The sequence below is a fragment of the Notolepis coatsorum genome (assembly GCF_963971535.1).
Source record: "Notolepis coatsorum genome assembly, chromosome: 9".
Taxonomy (NCBI): domain Eukaryota; kingdom Metazoa; phylum Chordata; class Actinopteri; order Aulopiformes; family Paralepididae; genus Notolepis; species Notolepis coatsorum.
The window spans coordinates 114,476,053-114,501,992 of NC_140173.1; the positions used below are offsets into that span (position 1 = coordinate 114,476,053).

Consider the following 25,940-nt stretch of genomic DNA (forward strand, 5'->3'; position numbering starts at 1 on the left):
ATTGAACGGCTGGGGTGCTTCGAGGAGAGGATTGGGAAGCGCTAGTCTAGTCGATTTTGTGTTTTGAGCACAACGTTCATCATCATAGATCTAGCCTCTTTATTTTGCTCTCAAAGTGCACCAGATTGATGCATTTAACTTTAAAATGTACAAAAAAAAAAGTTATGGGGGGCATGCCCCCGGACCCCCCTAGAGGGTCGGAGGTTCACCCCCCATAGTCTCTGAAAATCCTGTGGGAAACACTGTATAAAAGGTTACTCTTGATCAAACAAAGATGAATGTCCCTATTGGGATTAATAGTGCAATAACTTGCTTTTTCACCAAACTTCACTTAAAACAAATAAAAGGTGCCTCTTGATCATCAAACAAGAATGAATTTCCCTATTGCGATTAATAAAGTGCAAATCTAACTTTCACCAAACATCACTATTTTTTTTTTAAATCGATTTAAATTTTTCAAAATCGTACTAAATCATTCATTCGAATTAATCGATAATATCGAGTAATCGCCCAGCCCTAGCTGTGGGTAGGGCGTTCCACATTATTGTGGCATAATTGCAAAACGTGTTTAGTCCCTTGTTTGAGCCGAATCTAGGTTGAACGTGATTTGTGGAACTCCCTCTGGTGTTGTGGTCGTGGACTTCACTGACCTTTTAGGAAGTATTTCGACAGGTACATGGTAGGGGTGTAAAGGTATGCGTAATCGTACCGAACCGTTCAGTATAGCTGTGTACCGAACGAATACAGCGGTATGTTAACCACTAAGTAACAACCGCCCACCGGGGGCTGTTTTTTTTTCACAATCTAATATAATTCTTTTTTTATTTTTTATTTAACAAATCAATTATTAATTTCAATATAGAATATTCGTTGACAGCCCTACAAGTACAATTAGTTACTGCACACTACATCACCCCTGAGTGGAACATGGAAAGCCAAACTTTCCCCCACTGTACCGAAAACCCGCACCGAACTGACTTCTAAACCGAGGTATGTACCGAACCATGATTTTTGTGTACCGTTACACCCCTAGTACATGGGTATCTTAGTGGTGTAGTGTATCTTGTAGACCAGGCCCACGGTTCTTGTGCTTGGAGTTGCTGTATTGTGTCATGGTGTTCTTTCAGAGCATTATTATGTTGGTTTGTCAATATATTGATCCTTGGGCACAAAAACCTCATTGACTATAACCTTGAATTCGATCTATATATCATTAGCCGAAATGTTTAAATCGTAGATGAGCTAGCCCTAGAACTAGACTCCTTTCATGAACTGCCTTTTACTGCCTGTCCTAAGTTAACCCAGTAGGGGTGTTAGGGTGTAGCAATAATCATAATAAAGCCTGGAATCCAAATATTCTAAAAGAAAATCCAGCCATTTTAAAACCTACCTTGTCATGTCTCTTTATGTCCTGTCCAGCACGGGGAGCTGTGGCGCCTGCTGCAGCTTTTGAAGAGCACTGAGACGCTGTCAGAGGAGCAGCTGGCAGACCTGTGTATCCTCATGTCGGACTTCCAGGGCTCCCTGGCCAGCGTCCAGCCCTCTGCCAAGCGTGAGGGCTTCGCCACGGTGCCGGACGTCACCTGGGAGGACGTTGGGGCTCTGCACGACATCCGTGAGGAGCTGACCATGGCTATACTGGTAGGACATCGTCACCGTCTCAAACCAAAACGCCAAGCCAAGACATTGAAGACGATCGTAGCTTTGGCTCAATAATTATTCTCAATTAGATAATTAGAGCGAGAGAGTTTTCCCCCTTTCAGGCGTACAATCTCCCATATAAGATTCTAATTTTGAGAAGTGAACATTCTAACAATGCTTGCTACTGGCCATTGAAAGCTGATGAATGGTAGAATTCTAAGATAGTATTCTGAAAAAAACATTCCAAAAAAGATATACTAGAAAGGTTGAGGACCCGGCAACATTATGTGTTTGTAGAAATAAAAAGGTTTGCTAAAGCATGGTGACTTGTCCATCAGTTCCAAAAGTATGGGTTTTCCGCCAAGGAAGGACCCAGAATGAGTAAGTCTTACACTGTGTACCAGGCTTGATTCAAACAAACTAGTGCCGGTAGTTTGTCATATGGTGACCCACTAGTTTCTTTGGCTTCACACTGTTCAAAACCACAATTCACCTGTTAACCGAGCCTGTGCATGAATAACAAAGCTTTCCCTCTGTTGATCGTCTCAAAAAAGGTTTGATGTGGATAATACGGAAGTAAGAAACATATGCTTTAATATCAAATCAAATGTATTTGTATAGCCCCAAAATCGCAAGGAGTTGCCCCCATGGGCTTTACAGGTCAAGAAGAAACATCACAATAGATCCAGAACAAAAACCACCATAAAATCCGCACAACACCCCCAGACGTTCCCCAATGAAGATGAGGAACGACTCCCTAAAACCTAGCAATAGGAAGAAAAAATCACCACAGACGCTGTGGTGGGGAGAAACCTCAGATGAGCAATTCAAAGGGGATCCCCCTGTCGGTGATATTCTAGTGTTGCTATGGATGATGGATGGATGGAGAATAGAATAAGCAAATAATTGGTATATATATAGTATATACGGTACTAGAGCTGTCACTTTGGAGATTAATTTAAATTATTTAAAGCATTAAAATAAATTAATCTATGGAGTGAAAAATCTTCAATTTTAGCGCCACTGATATAAGAAATGTATACATGTAATGAAACGCATATACCGGTACATTGTAGCAATAGTATCTAAAGTACATTTTTAAATAAAATAGAGCTAAGAACAAAAAAGCATAGGGATACGAGAGCTGGTATGAAAATAAGATGAAGGCTCAAAGTCACATTCCCCAGGGGGCAGGAGAAGCACTCGGATCCAGTGGAAGTAGAGCCTGCATGGTTAGACCCAGGGGGCAGGAGAACCACTCGGATCCAGTCGAAGTAGAGCGGGCAGGTTAGACGCCGGTCAACTGAGAATGACATAGAGCAGATCCATCGTGCCTGTGGTGCTCAGATCCACTCAGCCACTGCTACAATATGCTTACAATATTGAAAGCATTTGAAGCTTATTCAACTTTCATCTCACCATTATCAACATATAACATAACTCGACACACTTGCCCCCACACTTTTTAGTCTTTGATCAGATCCTGTAAAGTAAATACACTTAACCAACATGATTATTCAACTTGACAAAAAGTTGTTCACCTTGTGAGCATACATACCGGCAATCCCCTCATACACTGCATGAAGTGTGGCTCAACTTCCCTGAATAAACTAAATAAACCCCTGCATCCCATAAACTGTCAGCTAGTGTTATTACCCGGATAGGTTATTTACTTCATAGCATCCCTGTAGGGCATGCTCCAGTGCGTCTCTGGCTGCAGCAGTTTCTTTGTCAAAACAACACACTAGCATGGCTAGTGCAGGTCCATGGCTGACTGTCAACCAATCCACCAACTTGTAGCCTAATTGGATATACCCATCTACTGCCTTTTCTATCTACAATTGCCTTACAGTGTAATCATAACTATCTACCTCAAACTATAGTCTTCCCATATACCTTTTTATCATAGCCATTATCATATATGACTTGTATATATTTATCCACATCTGTCTGAATATACCTGTATATACTATATCTGTCTGTATATGCCTTACCTACCCTTACTAGTTATACCACTGGCCAGTATGGCTTACTACCATAGAGTATTATACCTGTATCTATTTACTCAGTAGTACTCTGGGGCGACAGTGGCTCGGGAGGTAGAGCAGTCGTCTGGTAATCCGCAGGTCCAATTCCCGCTCCATGCGGGCAGCTTATATATTAATGCCAGCCCAAGAGTGCTTCCGCGTTTCTCTGATTGGCCGTGACGCCCCACGTGACAACGCCTAGCACGCCCCGCGGCAGAGCAGAGCGGCAGCGGCGCATAGGTTGCCGCGGCATTATGCAGCCGTAATCCCCCCTGTTTTAACATCGACTGTTAGCTCAACTCGTTCCTCAGCTTGCTGTGGAGCCTGCGGTCAGTTGGTGACAAGTTCGAATCACTTAATTTTTATTTAATTTTTACGTTGAATTAATTTATCATCTCTCTATATAAACGTAACTAGCGTCTGTCTTTCTTTCGCCGGTTAAGTTTAGGCATTCTTTCGGAGTTGGTTAAGGTTAGAGTTTGTCTTGGAGCGTGGCAATAGAATGCCTGTCTTTCTTTCGCCGGTTAAGTTTAGGCATTCTTTCGGAGTTGGTTAAGGTTAGAGTTTGTCGCAGAGCATGGCAATAGAATGCCTGTCTTTCTTTCGCCGGAGCAGCAGCCTATTTCCGCTCTGCTGCGCGCCGCAATAAGCCGCGGTCACATGGGCGTTGTGGCCAATCAGAGAAACGCGGAAACACTCTTGCGCTGGCATTAATATAGACGCTCCCGGGCAGTGTCCTTGAGCAAGACACTTAACCCCCAATAGACCTATCTCAAACCCTGCCCCTTTTCTTGATCCTCCAATCACACTTTGTTTGTACGAGGAAGTCAGAGGTAAGCGACAGCTGTGATTGGAGGATCAAGAAAAGAGGGCAGGGTTTTGAGACAGGTCCATTGCTCCTGATGAGCAGGTTGGCACCTTGCATGATTGCCTCTGCCGTCGGGTGTGTGAATGGGTAAAATGTGAGTAACAAATTGTAAAGCGCTTTGGATAAAAGCGCTATATAAATACAGCCATTTACCATTTACTCATATATACTGTATATATACGGTATTCCATTTGAATTACTTATATATTGTTAATGTCCTTTATGTTACCTTTGCACTCTGGTTAGATGCCAACTTCTTTCCATTGTTTTTGCTTGTGCAATATGATGACAATGCAGTTGAATATAATATAATAAGAAATGCTCACGGTATCGTGGTTACTGACACATAGACGCAGTGATAACAGTAACTCCTTGCTTTTTACGCGCTGTTGTAAAAAGTGGACATAGTCTAATAAACGGAGCAAGTAGAGATTTATGGCAGCATGTTGATCGGTGACAACTGTTTTTCCCTCGCAATCAATCAATGATTTATCTGGTCTTCTAATTCCAATATCAGGGCATTATATGAACTCTCAGGATCACTTTTACCCTCAGCATGTTGGTTTTCTACTGAGGTTAATGCCACAAAGGATAGAAATCAATAGTTCTGTGGCGACTCGGTCCGCACCCTGCTCTCAGCTGGTCCACATCTGACCTGGGTCTCTGCCGGTCGCATTCTGCTGACTCCAAGGATGAATACTGTCATTGTGCCACTGAGCTGAATAAGATCTGTTTGTTGTTTGTTGTGTGTGTGTGTGTGTGTGTTTGTGTGTGTGTCCATCCATCCTTCAGGCCCCAGTGCGTAATCCAGAGCAGTTCAAAGCCCTGGGGCTCAGTGCTCCAGCAGGGGTGTTGCTTGCTGGACCCCCAGGCTGTGGGAAGACCCTCTTGGCCAAGGTACAACCCCCTCTACCTCAGCCTGGTTCTAACCAATTATATTAGTCAAGAATACTTGATTTATTCCAAATCGAATTGTATATTTGGCATCATTGTGCATTTTTAACAAATCTTGTAATAATCCTTTCACGGGTACTATTGTGTACACGGGTAGTATTGTGTACACGGGTAGTATTGTGCTTTTAACGTATTTGTTTAGACTTATTTGCGCCCTTATTTGTCGGGAACATTCACAAAAAAAGAAAACTTGGAAGTCTGTACACTGCAATGATGGAATGAACACTTAACTGGTCTGTGACAGTGCTGCCCTATGTTGTTGTTGTTGTTGTTGTGTGTCTCCTGGCAGGCGGTGGCCAATGAGTCGGGCCTCAACTTCATCTCTGTCAAGGGCCCAGAGCTGCTTAACATGGTGAGTCAAACTGAGACCGATGGAGCTCTAGTCAGAACTGTTAGGGGTGGGAATCACCAGTGAGACCGATGGAGCTCTAGTTAGTTAGGGGTGAATCACCAGTGAGACCGATGGAGCTCTAGTTAGTTAGGGGTGAATCACCAGTGAGACAGATGGAGCTCTAGTTAGTTAGGGGTGGGAATCACCAGTGAGACAGATGGAGCTCTAGTCAGTTAGGGGTGGGAATCACCAGTGAGACCGATGGAGCTCTAGTCAGTTAGGGGTGGGAATCACCAGTGAGACCGATGGAGCTCTAGTCAGTTAGGGGTGGGAATCACCAGTGAGACAGATGGAGCTCTAGTTAGTTAGGGGTGGGAATCACCAGTGAGACAGATGGAGCTCTAGTCAGTTAGGGGTGGGAATCACCAGTGAGACAGATGGAGCTCTAGTCAGTTAGGGGTGGGAATCACCAGTGAGACGGATGGAGCTCTAGTCAGTTAGGGGTGGGAATCACCAGTGAGACAGATGGAGCTCTAGTTAGTTAGGGGTGGGAATCACCAGTGAGACAGATGGAGCTCTAGTCAGTTAGGGGTGGGAATCACCAGTGAGACAGATGGAGCTCTAGTCAGTTAGGGGTGGGAATCACCAGTGAGACGGATGGAGCTCTAGTCAGTTAGGGGTGGGAATCACCAGTGAGACAGATGATATATATTAGGGGTGTAACGGTACATGTATCCGTACTAGGGCTGTCTTAAATACTTCGAAGCTTTGTTCGATGGGCATGGGATTCGAATATGAATATGAAAATAAAATTTGAATCTATAATTCTTTTTTTTTGCAAAATCAACTCTGCCTCTCTTTGTTAACACATTGGGTGCCATGCAGTATGCCCATCTTTACCACTCTCTGCCAGTGCTGTAAGCCTATGGAGTGGCTCACCTTCTTTGCAGGGCTATAATCTTTTAAATATTATAGCTATATCGACATTACTATGGCCCATTCAACATCGGGTATCATCGTTCCGGATGTGGGATCCATCGAGAATATAAGTGTTTTTAGACTGTATAGCAGTAATTCCTAGAACGTGCGCTATAGGCCCCGACGCGTATTATACATTATCGATTGGCGTTCCGTCAAATGCATATGATCGCTATACATTATGCTCCATGCGTGAAGGAAGGGGGGGGCGTTTATGATTCCTTGATTGTCACTAACGGCTTTCTTTAGTAAGACACCATACGTTGATCGGACAGATTGCAATGAAATAAATGGACAATCGAGCTGGAAATAATGTTAGATTCCTCTTACCTCTGGCCGATGCGTCTGGTGAAGAAAAAGCGGTTCCGGTTCTCGATTCCCATCCCTACCCGAAATCCACCAGGCGGCGGTATTGAGGCGTTGCAATATCAGACAGGGTCCAGCTGGCTCCCGGAGGCTTCCTGGATGAATTATGAATGCCAATAGCGAATAAAAGAAATAATGATCATAAAAATGTTGTTGGCACTCAACGCATGGCGGCCAATAACGAGTACACTCGTTATTGGCAATTAATGTGTTAACTACAACAAGCAATGCTGTTTGTTATTTAAGATGAGGTCGGACTTGGCACTGACAGATTTGTGTTCATTGTGCTGCTTTTATAAAGCCTCAAATGACTGCTTACAATATTTCATGAAAGCAAAGTGTTTCGTTTGTCTAAGATTTAAAAAGGTTTAAACTTTACAGCACTGACAAAGTTGAACAAAGTGCTGTACAAGTCCCACAACATAAAAAAAAATAAGAATTAATTATTTTTATTAAAATTTTTTTTATCTCGAAGCTTCGAGGTCAAATCTAATCTCAGGGGCGCTCTCGTGGCGCATACCATAGTGCCTTGCGCACCTACGCGGCTGACCCGGGTTTGATCCCAGCTCCCGTTGTTATTTGTCGCATGTCTTCCCCACCTCTCCTCCCGTTCGCCCTCTCCTCTGTTGGTCCTGCGTGATCAATAAAGCTGTAAAAATGCTAAAAAAGAGATATTTTTGCGAATCTCGGCCCCGAAGCTTCGAATTCCAAAAAGAAATTCGAAAGTCAGCCCTAATCCGTACCGAACCATTTCAGTACTGGTCTACTGGACCTTCGGTTCAGTATGCGCTGTGTACCGAACGAATGCAACGGTACGTTAACCACTAACGGAACGCACGTTTTTTTGCATGCAGAATTTAATTCCAAATTCACCCCTTCCCAAAATATATGTTTGTAACACAGCAGGGTCATTACTGAAAATGTTCGTCCTTTTCTTGTTCGCCAAATAACACACACACACACCCACACCAAATCTATTCCATGTGACTTTCACTCACAGTTGATCCGAGAGAAAAAAAACATACTTTTGCTGAGCTCCTCTCCAGTCGAGCTGCTGCGGTGTTTAAATCCAAAATATTGATAAATCCTCTGCCATTGTTGTGTAACATGTCATCTCTTCTCTAGAGTCTTTCTCTGCTTCATGTGAAGTTAAATCTACTCTAGAAGTGAAACTGAAACTTAAAAAGCATACACCGGTGGGGGCGGAGCAGTAGGCAATTCATTTACTCAGTGGAGTGGATGCCTGCACACAGAATGACACCGGTATCACCGACTACCCCGGCAAGCCTAGGTGGAACGAAGTATAACTTAATAAAAGATAAATACATTTAATAATAATTATTATAAATATATAATTATACGTTTTTTTCCTGTTGTACCGAACCGTGGCTTCTGTGTACCTAATATATATATATATATATATACCGTACTTTTCGCACTATAAGCCGCACCTGACTATAAGCCGCAGCAGCTAAATTGAATGATGTGTACATATATAAGCCGCACTGGACTATAAGCCGCATGTGTTTTAATGTTTAATTTCCATATGTAAGGAGTGGAGCCTGTGGCTTAATTTGACTCAACATGGGAAACCTCACCCGGCCCGGACACGGAAAGGATTGATAGATTGATTGCTCTTTCTCGATTCTGTGAGTGGTGGTGCATGGCCGTTCTTATATTGAGCTTTAAGTTCCCACCTCTACAGAGAATGACTCCCATTGGGACACAATACTGTCGGACAAATAACATTAACTCATTTACAAGTTGTATTAAGTTTAGCAAATAAGGGAACAGATAAATAACATTTCAATGCAGTAAAAAAAGCAATATTTCGATTTTCGGGTTTTGTCCACATATAAGCCGCACCGTTATATAAGCCGCAGGGTCGAAAAATGGGGAAAAAAGCCGCGGCTTATAGTCCGAAAAGTACGGTATTAGTATAGGGATATATATTAGGGATATATATATATATTAGGGATGCTCCGATATAAATAAATATAATATATAATAAATAAAATAAGAAATAACCATTCAGTACATTTATATCTGTGTTAATTTGTTACATTTAGTTTCACTAAGTTAGGAAAGTAATGTTTTAAGTCAAACCTGATGTTGCCTTGCACAAAATAATGATCCCAGTCTCTTCCACACAGTGACAGTGAGGCATACAGTTTATTAACACTTTGGTCGCCAGGCTTATATTCTTAATATACCATCCTCCGCCAGCTCTATTTGTCTATGGGGATGTTTAACTTCTTTGCAGGGCTATAACTTTTTAAATTGTATTGCTAAATTGACATTACTATGGCCCATTCAACGTCAAGTATCTATTGTTCAGGGTGTAGCAACGTTATACTTTTTCATTCACATATTCATACTAAAATACGGTCTAAAGTATAAGTGTTTTTATCGTTTTATGCAGCTTTCTCCAGAACGTGATTTATAGCCCCAAATGCATTATATTGATGATCAGTTTGATAGGAATCTGCGCGAGATAAAAAAATTCAAATCGACGTGCTTCTAGAAGTTACTACTTATCATCTGATGTTGACCGGATGGGGGGGGGGGGGTCGTTTATAATTCCGTGGCCAACGTTAGATGATTCATCTAGTGTGGGTGATATGATCATTAGAGCAGTTAGTATCGAACACGTTAAAAAATAACGCTGAATCTTACCGTAGCTTCCTCATAGCGTTGGGCGATGAGCGTGGAACAGAAATATTCCTATTATGGGATGTAGAAATATGCGATCCATTTCCAGGTTGTATAATAGTATATACGTCCAAATCATGTTGTTTATCGAGTTATTGGTAACTGATTGCTATCCGTTGTGTCTAGCTTGAGTCCTGGGACTATTACCGAGTGATCGGACCAAATTGAAATGAGCACCAGCTTCCATTTCCTGTTTCCGCTCTGGGCGATCCGCCGATCGGCCACCAGATGGCGCTCTTGAACCGTTGGAGAGTTGAGAGGGGATCAACAGTAGACCTCAAGTCTCCGGGGGAGAAATATGATTTCGATCACAGATTTTTGAAATATTGATATCAAAGACGTGGTACGGCGTCTTTGGCAGAATGAGCATGGCGGGGAAAGACGTGCTACGGCGTTTTTGGCGACCATAGTGTTAATTGAATGAAGTTTATTTTCTGTCTTTGTTTACAACAAATCAAAAACACACTTGTGATCCTTTACAATTCTTAAAATATATATATATAAAAAAATAAATAAATGTGGATTAAATTTAATCTTTTTAACTTTTTTTGAAAAAATATTTGGACAATGGGTATCGGTATTGGCCGATACCCAAGTATCGGTATCGGGACTGAAAAAGTTGGATCGGTGCATCCCTAATATATATATATATATATATCAGTGGCGAAGCGTACCGGAGTTAACCGGGCCTTCATAATATTATATATTATTAATATTATATTCCAAATAAAATAAGTCCCTCGATACTCCGTGCTGCTGCTGCTGACTTGAAATAAAATAGACCGTTCTGTGGGCAGTCGGCCCGACACTAAACAGCAGTCTGTTATAATCACATTTGTATGAGCTAACGAATTCCGTTATATTGGACATTTGTATTAATTATATCAAGCGAAGAATTGAGAAAGCAGAGAGAGACGGCAACATTATCGCGTGGTTCAACGTTGCGTGATCGCTGAAACCAATGCCGATCTCCGCCTCCCAGCGAGTTGTCATTATTAGACATGCATGGTGACTCAACAACGAAACAAATGTAACTATTTTAATACAATTCAAATTGTGCTTAGAGGGAAGTTACGGTATGCAAAGAAAGATCAAGTCAAGAATTACCAAATGAAACGCACAGCAGCCCAGCCAATATTTCAAGACAGACATATATTTGTGTGGAAATAAAATGCGCAGCGGCAGATCAATATAATCAATATAAATTAATTTGTTTCACTCACCATTTTGACGTGGTTCACCTGAAGACGAAATCCATCCTCCTGTCCGTTTGGGTGAACTTTTCAATGACCCGGTCATACAGTTGATCAGTCCTTTTCAGATCCAGGAGCATTTCTTTTTCAATTGACATGGAGGATAATGCAGAGAGTCGGGCTTGTCCGGTTGTATTCCTCGCATATGTTTTAATGCGCTTGAGGGCAGAAAATGTCCTTTCCACGGTTGAGGTGGTGACAGGGATAGTTACAACTAAACACGTCAGTTTATATAGCTGCTTCATGCTTTCACTGAGTTTTTTTTGTTGAAGAAATAGAAGAAGGTCAGATGGGTCCTTTCCCTGAAAATCTGCCATAGAATACATGACACCGAGTTCGGTTTTCAGCCGTGGCAAGTCAAAACGCGGCCCGTAGCTGTCAGTCAGGCTTGTGAAAGCAGTTTCAGGGAACGTTTTCTTGTAGATGGTGAACTGCGTGGGATCCAGAAGGGAAAGGAATGAAAGCTTTTCGTGATCTTTAAAACGAGTTGTCATTTGATTTAGAATATTGTCAATAATGCCATCATGCACCTTTTTTTTTTTTTTTTTTTTTTATTATTGCAAAACAAAACTTATTAAAAGTCAGTACTCAACACACAATGTATAATGAAACTTTCAGTAAAGGTGGTTAAAATATATGCAAGTACAGAAACAGGATAAAACAAAAATAGTCAATAATAACATTTTAACCGTATACAGTGTATATCCAGCGAAGTTACAATTATATAAATGTTAGTATATAATATACCCCTAATACCTATTTTCTAAAACCCTACACACATATGCTCCAGCTCAAACCCCCCCCTCCCGGACCCCCTCTTGGATAGTACCTCCATTATCCCTCACTCCTAACCAGACACTACCATTATAGGCTAGCTTTTATTCTCTCCACCACTTCTAACCACATTGACATTTTGGATTCATTGAGCCCCAGAATTCTTGCTGTAGATATTTCTTGATATATCACATCGAGATATGTAAGAAACCACACTTTCCGGCACATTTTTTCCGGTTGAAACCAACGTGATGCGATCAGTTTTTTAGCTACTGTGATACCCGATAAAACCAATCTTTGCATCATGCACCTTCTTGTAGTATGTACGTGGATCTCCGCACGCTCTGCGCCCAGGTGGCACACCGGTGGTGTTCACTGTCTCGTCATAGAGTTGCTCAAAACGTGGCCTCTGCTCCTCAATGCGAATGCAAAACTCGTCCACCCGAGCCAAACAAAACTGCATGTCAAATGACTTGCTCTGCAAAATGTCAAAAAGAACATCTGCATGGGAAAACATTTCGTAAAATGTTGAAATTAAAAAGCTAAATTCAAAGGTGCTCAAGTATGATATATGAGCATCAGCACCGCCTGTAGCAGTATCGTCAAATTCCTCATGGTGGTCAACTATGTACTGGAACACGTCCTTAAGAGCATCTTTCTGTTCAAATACAGTGCAAACCAATCTTGATGTGAAATTCCACCTAGTTGGTGCAACTCGTGGCAGTCGCCTTTGACACATCTGGTCAAGCACTTGCGTACGTTTGGGCGATTTAGTAAAGAACGCGGCCATGGAAGACAGGTGTGAGAGGAAGATTTTGCATTCTTGAATTTTTTTTACACCTTGAGATAAAACTAAATTAAGGACATGTGCATAACGGTGTATGAAAAGCGCATCGGGGACCCTTTCCTTCACTTTGGCTTGGACACCGTTTAGTCCCGAGGCCATAACGGGTGCACCATCGTAACACTGCGCTACAAGTTTATCTGTGCATGCATATTCCTCCAAGAAATTAAGAGCCAGGGTTGCAACCTCTTCTGCTGTTTTGCCCCCCGACACATCCACATATTTAATGAACCTCTCTTTTACGCCACCGTCTGTTACATAACGAAGAACAATCGACAGCTGTGCAGCATTGCTCACATCGGACGTTTCATCCAGCATTAGAGCTATTCGTCATTCATCACATCAGCAACAGCACTTATCAAATCGTTCTGTATTTGACTTGAGGTTCCAATAAATACCTTGGAAGTGGTCAGATGGTAGTGCAAAGCTGGATCATATTCTGCTAAAAATGACAAAAGCTCCAGGTAATTCCCCCGGTTCAAAGATGTTCCACTCTCATCATGGCCCCTGAAAGCCATCTCCTGTTTCCCTAGGAAAACCACGCAGTGTATGAGCCGTTTTAAAATATCCCGATTTTTTTTTACCTTTTCGTTGTGCATCGTTGTTTCTCTCCGTCTCTGTTCATCCAGCTGTAAATCAATCCTTGCGTCTCCAAATGTTTTCAGACTAATTGTTGCCTTAAGGTGACTTGCCGAGCCTTCATGCTTTTGTGCAGACTTTGTTAAACAGGTAAGGTTATCGAAGCCTCTAAAGTTCCACGCACCCTTGTCGGTCCCAAACAACAAACATTCCCAGCAGAAAAGCTTCTTCCGTGAAACCGAGCCAGTCATCCAGGGGTACCGTTTCCAATTGCTAGCCTGGAAATGTCGCTCGTAACCGGCCTTTGATGCCTGGCTGATTTCCAGTCCTTCTGGGGTTGGGCGGCCTTTTTTGACAATGTCCATCTTTTCATTGAATGTTCTTCTTGAAAAGGGAACTGTTAATAAATCCGCAACAACATCGACGGTATCATTTGCTGCTGCCATGTTTCAGTTTGTCTCGTGTTGTCTTGCTTGATAGTTCACTCACTCGCGTTTGCCGTTTTGCGCTCTGATTGGCCGACGCAGCCAGACTCTAGAATACTTTGGCATCTAAAAGACTACGCCCATTGACTACAGCTCCAAATGTGATTGGCTGATCAAACTGTCACTCCACACCTGGCCTCCTGTTAAGGTTTCTTGGGCAGGTCGAGCTAGAATACCCGATGGAGGAAAGTCTGCCCAGAGACTTGTGAAAAGAAATCTCCGATTGGCTGTTATTTTCTCCTGTACAAAAACGCTCTAATGCGCAGTGAATGGGTCGAAAACAACTATGGCGAGTGAAACAGTGCGGTTTTAACAGATTAGCGACACAAACTATTTTAATACATTTGATTAAAAAAAAAAATTAAAAAAGTAATTTTTAAAATTCATATTTTCTTTCTTCTGAGGCTCACAGGGCCTTCTCTGAATACCTTGAAGGCCCTGAGAATTCGCCACTGATATATAGGGGTGGACGGTATAAACGGTATACGGTATAAACGGTATACGGTATAAGCGGTATGAATTTGCTCTACGGTATGGATTTTGACTATACCGTGTAACCGGTAGGGCAGCTCTAAAATAGCAATGACGTCATGTAACCACAGCGCGACTATTTCAATCGCATTTGCCCCTAAAAATAGATCGAATTAGTCATAGATAATAGATATGTGCAAACTGGAAAAAGTTATTTAGGAGGCTTCGCGCACTGGGCGCACTGGGCGTGTCAACACGCAATTGTCATTTCATAATAAACACATATCACCGCGGCGCACAGCAAGTTTCAATTTCAGTTCCTGGCATTTTTAACCAGTGGAGAAAGGTAAGAGATCTTACCTATCGTTTTTCTTATATGAATTATTCTACGTTAATAAAACATACCTGGTGATCAACTACAGTTTGCTGTAAACATTATGATATGTGTGTAGTGTTATGATAACGACGGGAGGACGGCTGCAGCAGTGGATTTGCGAAATAGCATGCAGCTGCAGAGCCGCAGAGCCAGTGGCTCTTTCAGGTCTGGTCACAGGCCCGCTCAACAGCGCCCCCCCACCAAACGGCTGAACGACCTGAAAGAGCCACTGGCTCTGCGGCTCTGCAGCCAAATATGCTTCTAGCAAAATCCAGTAGCCCTTTTATTTCAGTCATAACCAAAATGAACCTTAAACATTATGCTAATAGCGGTAACCATATCATACCACCAGTTAAACAGAGATGAAAATGAGAGACCTAGGGAAGAAAACAAGAGGAGTCAAGGAATTGTCTATTACAGTTTTACATTTCTATAAATTATTGAACGTAATCTGAAAGCAGAGTGATGGACCGAGTCCAGTGATTTAAGGGTTGAGGCCATAGCATAGCATGCCTATAACTTATATCACCATACATAAGACTGATGAGAAAACTGCTTCGACAACTCTCTTCCTACTAATCAAAGGAAAGCTGTTTCTGTATAGGCAGCTAATTCTCTGTCGCAACTTGGAGGCAAGGTTGACCACAAGGTTGTTTACGTGTAAATTAACACACAATGTCAGTAAAAACCCAGAAAACTAGGTTTCGCTTTTGTGCATAGATCACAAGATTTATCCGCTTATAATGCGCATTTGCTTGTAGTGCAATGCCATCTGCCCGGGCTCTCTGCCCAAACACTTCACCTGCTTAGTTCAAACAATCTAATTGTAACTAAGCGATTTGCTGGAAAGAATCATTTAATTTGGCAGATGCAGATTTGGCAATAGCTAGAATCACGATTATTAAATGAATGTTTTTTTCTCGCACCCCTCGCTCTAGTGCTGTTTTGAAAACTCTCCTTGGTCGCTCAACGACATCAACATGCAAACAGTGTTTCTCAGGCCTTGTCAGGCTACATGTGGTTGGTGTAGGGGATGGGGAGTCGCACTGTTTTACAGAACTGTGTGTGTACCCTATTAACCATGGTTTAACGGAAGCTGTTTTAAAGAATATGTCGGTCGGTCTGTCATGTCAGTTCTAGGGATGCTCGATATTGGCTTTTTTACCTATACCGATATTGTCCAACTCTTCATTTCCGATACCGATATCAACCGATACCAATATATGCAGGGTCCCCTTCCCCCAAAACGGAATAATTTCAGTTAATTAACATTACATATCTCTTGTCATGGAATTAACACAACATTATGCATACTTTTGACAATAAAAAAAAATCTGAATGTGTTTTTACTTGCTTGCCTGGGTAAATAAAGGTTAAATAAATAAAATAAAAAGATTTTTTTTTTTTTTTTTTTTTTCGAAAACTGATACCGATAATTTCCGATATCACATTTTAATGCCAATATCGGTAGGCCGATAATATCGGACATCCCTAGTCAGTTCTTATTTTATACCTTCATACATTTTTCACAATGTATTACCGGTATTTGCTTTTAAATCTTAAGTCTTCAACTGTTACTACTGACTAGTATAACTCAATCTCTCAGTTCCGAAATTCCACATTTTCAGAGTCTAAAATGTTTGAAACTTGTGTCCTTATGAGCTTCACCATTGAGAAATGCCACAGAGTTATGAAACAATGACATAGCTAGAGTAGAGCGCATTGCACTGCATGTGACCAGAGTTGCCTACTTTTACGAGAGTACATGGAGCACAGTCACAAGGTATTTCAGTTGAAGGACGGTGTGTGTGACCACATTCAGTCCCAGCTACACTAGCGTCTGTAGATGGAGCCTGAATTTGTCCATCATTAACTTACCATGGCCCAGTTACTGTCACCATGGCACTATCGCTATCATACCCTGCCTTACAGCGCACGCACACCAGCCACGCGTGCACGCACTCACGGGTTCCGCGCGAGAACAGCGCGTGTGGCCGGGCACACAGAGTCCGACTTCGAAAGTGCACGGAGGAAGGCACATTTACATTGGAACAGCTGTAAATGCCTAGTCTATTGCGAAGTCGGTTCCCGTTTGAAGATTTTTTTTAAAGATTTCCAGTTCCAGTGTTCTATTGTCCATTTTGCATGTATAACCAGTAGGGCTGCAACGATTAGTCGACATAATCGACGACGTCGATCATAAAAACTTGTCGACACCGAATGTTTGCGTCGATGCGTCGTATACAATTTTTCTTTTTATACAATATTTTTTTTTGCACTACCTATCTTTGTGAAAGTGGCTTCTCAGCTCTGGTCCAGCTGAAGACAAAGCAGGGGAACAGATTGGACATTGAGCATGACCTTGCTTTGTCTACCATCACCCCAGACTTTGAGACTCTTGTCAGGAGCAAACAACATCCCCAGTTATCCCATTACCGGTAGTTACCTGGGATGTTAAGCTAAGAAGTCTGCTAAGAAGGATATATTATTTATTATTATTATTTTATTTCATTGTGTTTTTAGCCCTAGTTGCACTTTTGTTGCAACCCCAGTTATCCCATTAATTCCCCCAAACTTACTGTTGTCTGTTATGTTAAGCTAAGAAGTCTGTAAGAGCCCGGAAAAGGCCCACAGGAAGCAGAGATGGAGGGTGTGACAGAAATAATCGTTAGATTAGTCGACTAATCTAAAAAATTATCGACAGATTAGTCGACTACCAAAATAATCGTTAGTTGCAGCCCTAATAACCAGTTATTATATAATTAATTAGAATGTGTTCATTTTAGAATGATGATCAGTGTGACTGTACTCCTGAAAAAGTATAGTAATATGGTTTATTTGTATTGGGAAAGATAGACACATTAGCTGGTTGAACAACATCTACCGTAATTCCTCTAATAGTAACCGGTATTCAATTAAAAACCGGGTCTCTATTAATGACCGGGTGCGCTGTTGAGCTAAGCAATTATAAGCCGGCCTCCTAATACAAGCCGGGTATATTTTGTTATTGTTGTTATATGCTGGCTGTGCAGTAAATACCATAATGGTATGGTGTTAATGTTTACCAAGAGAGTAAGCCTACCTCAGAATTGTATAAAACGAAGTTATTATTATTACCGGTATTATTATACCAGTATTGTGATTGCACTATTTTACTTTATTTTACTTTTTTTTACCACCTGTAATTGCACTGTTTACTACCGTATTTCATACAGTACTTGGTTTCAATAAATGAACCCAGTACATTTTACTGGGTTCAAACTGACACAAAATGTTGATTTATTCATTATGATCTGTTTGAAAATTAGAAATATAGGCCTCTCTCTTATACATGCCTCCTCCTAATACAAGCCTGGTATCCGCTACAGTTGAAACAAATACAAGCCGGGGTTACTATTAGAGGAATTACGGTATATGTGTGGTGATAATGCAGATATTGAGTGTATTTCTGTGAAAATGCGTGTGGCACACGCCTCTGAATCGAACCAAAGCGGAAAAGATCGCTTCCAGCCCGCGAGTCGCATGCCCGCGAGCGGCCCGTGGGCACAGCTACATGGGAGCGAAAGTCAAGCGCTGGTCGCACGCCCGCCCGCCCTTTGCGCACGGGTGGTGTGTCTGGGCTGTCATACTACACTATATACTAGGGCTGACCCCTATTATTCGATTAGTCGACTAATCAGTCGAAAGGAGCCGTAGTCGACTGCCAACCTTAGTCAAATATTTAAAAAAAAAATCTTTTTTTAATCATTCTTTCCAAAAGAAAAGAGGCCTAGAGCGTGGCTAACGCTAATGGCACGCATACCAGAGGCTAACTGCCTACGAAAACAGGCACAGAGGCACTGAAGGAGGATTTCACCCATCTAATGAACACACTAGACTAGACAAATATCAAGATGTATCCATCAGTGGACCAATTGCATGCTTTTGCAGAGGACAAGAAGCCTTCAGTCGACTCCTTCAGATATTAAGCACCCCCCACAGCCCAAATGGAATGATAAAAAAATATATATACTTTTTTTTTTTGTCGACTATCCAAATCCTTAGTCGGGGACAGCCCTACTATATACTGACAGATGAGGCAACTGTTGGTACCAGTAAAATAGTAGTGGTTGTTAATTCTTTATGTAGGTTTATCTGTGTGTCTGTTGAGGCCAATGACTATTTAGATAGGGGAGACAGTGGCTCAGGAGGTAGAGCAGTCGTCTGGCAATCCGGAGGTTCCCGGTTCGATTCCCGGGCAGCGTGTCGATGTATTCTTGAGCAAGACACTTAACCCCTAATTGCTGCCAATGAGCAGGTTGCCACCTTGCATGGTTGCCTCCGCCGTCGGTGTGTGAATGTGTGAGTGAATGGGTAAAATTTGAGTAACAAAGCGTAAAGCTTTGGATAAAAGCGCTATATAAAAAAGCAGCCATTTGCCATTAAAAGGGAGAAAACGCTGCAGATGCTTCCATTAGTTTAAGACTGAAATAGAATAAATCGATTACAAAAGGTTATATATTATAAATGACTGCATCGATGCTTCAAAACATTTAATTGGTGGTGGTTAAATGTTCCAAAGCTTCTAGTCTGACGGAAATATAAAAGAAGAGGAATAATTTCATTCAGAAGCACCAAGATTGTTTAAAAAATGCTCTAAAAATACCCTGTTTAAGTGCATGCGTTAGCTTGGCTTCAGTGTGCATTCATGGGAAAAGTAAGTGTAAATGTCCAATTGTCTGTTTTTTTTTAATGAAAGTTAATCGTTTAGATGCACTGATTAATTTAGAAAATAATTGTTTGATGAATCAATTACTTAAATGATCGTTGGTAGCAGCTCTAGTTTATTTAGATTATTTCTTCGACAGTAGGTCTCTGTCAGCCTTAACTCATTCGGGGCCAAACCCGAGATAAGTCGGGTTAACTCGCCAGCGGTTGGGCGCTAGACCTGAGATTTCGTTGTTATTTTTTTTTATTCGATATTTCCATTCATTATCCATCCAGGGAGCCTGGTGTTATCATTGGGAATGGGTCTGAGATCGCAAAAGTCCAATACCGCCTCCTGGTGGGTTGCGGCCGGTATTGCACATCCTTTGAAACTGTGTATTTGGGTGTGCGTCGATTATATAGGTCCGGGCGGACTTTTCCTAGTCGGGCATGACGAGCGGTTATAACGCATTCATATCAAACACTCCCGATTCATGTTCTTTGGTGGATTATGATGGCGACACGATCGACATCAATACTTGGAATGGCGATCAGATAATTGGAATATTCTTTTTGGGGTACATCCTAGTCAAGGTAAGGGCTATATGGTATCAATCTTGCGTTGATCCAATAATTCCTTCATTGCGATCGGAGCATATGTGTGTAAAGTACTGTGTAACGTATTCCGTTGGTGACGATCAAAGCATAAAAGAACGACCCCCCCCCCCCTTTCATGCATTCATGATGAAACATAATACCGATAATATAGATGTGATTTCAAAATGGTAGCGTGTACAGGCAAGAAATGACAAAGTTTTTAGTGAATTGCACGTATTGCTGCATAGCGTCGTTTTCTGGGATTAGACAGGATTATTCTAAAACTATAGTCATATTCACCACGGTATAAAACGGGAATGTATGGATGAAAAAATTATTTATTTTTTCTCATTGAACGATAGATGGGTGATGTCAAATGGGCAATATTATTATATCCATAGCTATAATATAGTTTTAGCCCTGCAAACACCGCCATGTATTCCTATACTTTAAAGGGTTGGCCTTTCAACTACACATTAAACAGCACCCTCTGGCGCTGATTGAGTTAAACACATACTTTATTTAGTACATAAAGCACTGCTTTGTATACAGGGATGTGGTTCTTGTTTGTTCAGTTTTTTTTTGTTTTTTTATCCACTTATTTTCCTCCTTTCTATTTTTCTCCCATCCCAATTTAGCCATGCCAATTCTCCCCTCCCCTGTCTTGAAAGTTGCTTGCATGTGCCCCCCACTGGCCGGTTGTAGGGAGGATAGAAGCCCGTCACATGTCCCCTCTGATACATGTGCAGGCAGCTAGTCGCATCTTTTCACCTGCCAGCGCGGACTCTCATTTGGCGAGGAGTAACGTGTAGGAGGCTCACACTGCCCCCGCCATTTTCCTGTCTCTGCTGTGCAGGCGCCCCAACCGACCTGTAGGAGTCGCTGTTTACAACGTCCAGATTACCACCCATCGACTTCCCACCCGCTAACTCTGCCAATTGAGTTAGTATGACGGCCGGCCCAAGCCGGAGGCAACGCCGACAGCCGGATTAGAACCCGGTGTCTCTTGCATTGGTGACGAGTGCAATGTCCGCTGCGCCACCCAGCCGCTTGTTCAGTTTTCTTTAACTTTTCCTTGTTGACTCAAGTCTCCCTGTGAAGATTACCATTTCCCTGCTCCTCCCAGCATTGTTGTGCCTTGCTTATCAGTTTACACCGATTGTGCTTTGCTCATCTGTTTACACTGAATCCACTGAAACAGTTGCTCCAACAAGCTGTGGGTGGACTGGAGGGTGTAACTAACTATTTCAGTGCAGAATCTTAATTATTATTATTATTTTTTTTTTTACTCAATACAGTATTGAAATGTAAAACCTACCATCTAATGTTCTCCTTCACCCCCTGTCTGTAATCTAAACTAGTTATCTGCCTGCATCCTATTAGTGTAGAGTGTGGGATGGTACATGTACACAGTCGAAGGGAGAGAGAGGTGGAGAAGAAACACTGACAAAATATAAGAATAATCGAATCGTGGAGCATTGAAATTCATATTGATCGTTACACCCCTAACCCTGGGTCCTTGGTTCATTGTTTCATAAGCCTCACACACACGAGGATAGTGTTGCACGCTACTGTAACCCGGAGAGTGACATATTTCTGTCTCCTCCTCGTCAGTACGTGGGAGAAAGCGAAAGGGCAGTGCGGCAGGTGTTCCAGAGAGGACGCAACTCTGCCCCATGCGTCATCTTTTTCGACGAGATCGACGCCCTGTGCCCCCGCCGCTCAGGCCATGAGGTGAGAGCCGTCCGGAGAGTGCTATGCAATTGATCCACTGTGTGAATCATTCATTTGTTTGTTCATTCATTGATTAATTCATGAATACCCGATTGTGTTAACAAATTCATTCATCAAGTGTGATAAAAGTAGTGTGAGTGGTTGCTATTTTAGTTTTATTTTGTAATGGAGGACGATGGTCAGGGATGTATTTCTTTTTATTTAGATATAATCCTGCCATTAATTCCCTGTTGAGATGTGATGGGATGTGGTCCTGTTTTATCACCATTGTTTCTTGCCATTTACAATAGTCCTGGGCCTGTATTTAAATAACTAGTACAATGCAAATTGTGTTCAATTGTTTAACAGAAGGTATGTCGATGTAAAGTTACCCAAAATGTTATAGCCGTGAGAATAAATCCCCTTGAGAAACTATCCTCCTGGTTGTCATCATAATGAAACCATTTCAGATGGCCAACGTAGTTCCTGAAAAGATTGCATCATCTACCCGGTTACTCTGATTCGCTACTCTGATCAGTCAGTTGTCAGTAGTTGTAATGTATATCATAATATGTATATATGCTAGCACAGGATAGCCAATGTTAATCTCCCATAGCAACCGATCACACTGGACCCATACATTTGTTTATATTTGAAAGCTTCATGTATTATGATACTAACTTGACAAATCTTCTTTAAATGAACAGTGGGCCATGCCCCCTCAACGTATTAAGAATTGGATGTGCATACTGAGAGGGTGCATTAAAACGGTTATAACAAATCAATTATACAAAAAAAGTGAGACTCCCGACATTAACATTCCACAATAAGCCTTTTATGACTGAATTAACGTCATTGTACTGGTTCCTTAAATCATCTCAAAGCAGGAGTGCTGATCTGAGACCAGATTGGCTTAAAAGTCTTTGAGATCAGGTGACCTGAGCAGTGATCCTAGATCAGCACTCCTACTCATAATAGTGATCGAAATGGGCCCTGATCACTTCCATACCAGGCTAAAATAGGGCATCCTTATCAGAGAATTTCCCCAATACTAAAATGTGATACCAAGATGTCTTAACATGCCATAAATCCAAGCAACTTGAATTGCTGAATATTTGACACATAAAAGACTGTTTGATTGAAAATATATTATTTATAATTTTTTTTTTTTTTTAATAAATCTGTTCAGTAAAATAGTTGGATTTCATAGGTACTCTGTATCGGCCGATACTTAACACTTTCATCGCCAGCCGTTTTTGCCATCCTTGTACTCAATGGGCCACCGCTTTAAAAGATGGGGATTTTCACTGTGCGTCACATGTTTCCAGGGCTATATCTATATTCTATATTATAGCTATGGAGACAATACTATGGCTCATTTGACAGTAACTATCCCTCGTCCAACATGTGAAAAAGAATATCCTGGCTAATTCCTGGTAACTGCGTTATGGAGCGATATGTGAATTTAGCTAAAAGCGTTCACGTTGCTCGCCTGGACACGCTACTATTTCATCAAAGGTATATAATAGGTATTATGTTTCATCATGAATGCATGAAAGGGGGGGGGGGGCGTCGTTTTTTGATGCTTTGATCGCCAGCAACGGCATTCGTTTAGAATACTACATACGTTAATTGTCTGGATCGATATGAAATCATTGTAGGATCAAGGTGGAATTGACGTCAGATAGTCCTTATCTTTGATCGGGGTTAATCCAAAAAGAATATTCCAATTGTCTGATCGCGATTTCCAGTATTGATGTCGATTGGGTCCCTGACATGAAGTGGCACAAGATATGCCTCAAGTGTGCTGAACGCGTTTCGAAGTGCTCTGATGAAGCTATTTACTTGGCTTGGTCTAAATTCTCCGCCCGGACGACATTAGATGTGACGCACAGTGTGAAATAAGGTTTCAAAGGGTGGGCGATACTGCCACCTAGCAGGATTCGGCCGGTATTGCACTCAGGGTCTCTGAATGATTTCCTATGGTAACACCGAGGTCTGTGAGCCTGTAATGAATAAAAAAATCAAATAAAAGAAAAAAACTGCCAAAACCCGACTCCCGACTTTACTCGGGTATGGCGCCCAATGAGTTAAGGCTTAGGACTTGGAATAGAGGCCTTGCATGGAATGCTTGTGTAGTTCCCTTTATTCCAACATGGCTGCCTCTAACCAAGAAAATTAGGAGAACTACACAAAAAAAAATTGCAAGGCCTTTATCAGTATTGGCAGTAGAAAAATATCATCTTTCCATCCCTACTTTCCCTGTGTCTCCAGTCAGGGGCCAGTGTGCGTGTGGTGAACCAGCTGCTGACTGAGATGGACGGCCTTGAGACCAGAAAGCAAGTGTTCATCATGGCGGCCACCAACAGACCAGGTGGGCTGGCTAAAGGAGGGAAACATTTTGAGTCTTAAAGTGGCACGCCAACATTATAGGAAATGCGCTTAACGACCACTATCCTAGCCTAAAACTCCAGGAGAGGCTAGTGGTCCATATCCGCTTCCATTCATTTGTCCTAAGCAAGGTTAGCTTGCAGCCGGATGGCTTTCTACTGAACTCTGAAAGGAAATTGGTATCTATCTCCTTGTCTGACTCTGGAGAAGACGGTAAGCGCATTTCCCAAGCGTTCCCACAGCTACCGTACCAAAGCATTCCCACTGCTACACACCATTAGAGCATAGCTGTCAACATTGGGATTTTAAAATAAGGGAGATTTCCCAGCGGGGGAGGGGGGGGGGGGTGTTCCCCCCCCTTGGTGAATTTCTTTTGTCAAATCAGTTGTGCAATAGTCACTTTTGGTGAGTTGTTTCTATACAATTCACTTGTATGACATTTAGGTATGACACAGGACTACACAAGCATTTAGTATAGAAATGTGTCAACAGACTAAAGCAGGGAACCACAATATTTTGCATACAAATTATGCTGAGCAGAATGTAATATCATAACTATTATTTTTCTTGCAATTGAGCCAATTTTCCTTAGGTACGGTTCTGAGGTGTGTGTGTTCAACAGAATGTAGTATCAAAAACACTGGGTTACTGAATGCTGAACTGCACTGTTATAATCACTAAGCCATTGTAAGACCTTACATGTGTCCCTGTATCACTTGTCTCTGCTGCCCTTTGACTAAAAAACGTCCCTATGTCCATTTTCCTTCTTTTTTTTTCTTTTTTTTTGGTGGCATATTTGAGTTAGTCACCTAGTAAAAGTGAGATAATTGACAATATCAAAACATGCTAGGGCTGTACCGAATAGTTCTGTTGTGGAATATTTCAAATGAGCCATGACAGTAAGCTGTAGAAATTGAGATAGTCAGTTGTTATAGAAATATAGAAACATAGTTTATTAACAGAGCTCCGGTTATAATCAGACATGCTAACGTTTGACCAGAAAGTGAGCGTGAGCAGTTTATAATCAGAGACATCATGTTGTACACACAAAGCACATTGTTGGGTATGGCCTATGACACTTGGCCATAATGCAGGGTCTTGTGAGGTCAAACCTTTAGTGGTGGTGGTGATACTGCTGCTTGTAGAGGTGGGTGGGTCACACATCATCTTCATGATGGGCAGGTGTTATGGTCTCACTGAAGGTGGATGTTGACGGACAGGGTTCCTGCAGGTTTCAACAGGTTACATTTAAGACCCTTTTAAGACCACTTTCAATAGAATTTAATGCGTATTTCATGCCCATACCAGCAAAGAACTATTAAGGAAGATGACTAAGAAGTAATTCCATATGTATTGGCCTGATAGGCTATTACCATACTGCTTACTTTGCACCCCGGACATTTCCCCCCAAACACATTTAAACATGATACAGAGAAGTTATTGCAACATAGAAGTAATTTCCTAATCCAATACCATTTCTTCTTCTTTTTTTTATATTTTTCTTTTTTGAGCATTTATTGCTTTTTCATGGTCAGACTCAGACATGACCGACGGATGAGCAGAGGATGAATGGGAGAAGAGGCGGGGAAGACATGCGACAAATGGGAGTCACCGGGAGTGGGAAGCGAACCTGGGACGGCCGTGTGGGTGTGCGATGCACTAACGTGGTGCACCACGAGGGCACCCCAATCCAATACCATTTTAAGACCTATCTGACTTTTTAAGGCCCAAAATTCTGATTATTAAATGTAAGACTTTAAGAATCCTGGACAAACAGTTATGAATATCAGCACTTTGAAAGGGATCATGTACCTCGGCTAGTGTGTCTCCTGAGCTTGGTCAATATCCACCTGGGCTGGTGTATCCTCTTGCACATTATAGGCAGGGGGTGGGG

The 25,940-nt window shown here is 41.9% G+C and overlaps 1 protein-coding gene across 2 annotated transcripts in view; it reads left to right on the top strand.

Annotated features, from left to right (window-relative positions):
• nvl (nuclear VCP like) overlaps positions 1-25,940 on the top strand; it is a 74,288-nt gene that overhangs the window by 20,242 nt on the left and 28,106 nt on the right. For both annotated transcript variants that reach the window (XM_084321340.1, XM_084321339.1), the window contains exons 15-19: positions 1,420-1,641; positions 5,329-5,433; positions 5,780-5,842; positions 21,557-21,676; positions 23,930-24,029. In XM_084321340.1, coding sequence (XP_084177466.1) covers positions 1,420-1,641; positions 5,329-5,433; positions 5,780-5,842; positions 21,557-21,676; positions 23,930-24,029 — 610 coding nt within the window. The remainder of the gene's footprint in view (positions 1-1,419; positions 1,642-5,328; positions 5,434-5,779; positions 5,843-21,556; positions 21,677-23,929; positions 24,030-25,940) is intronic.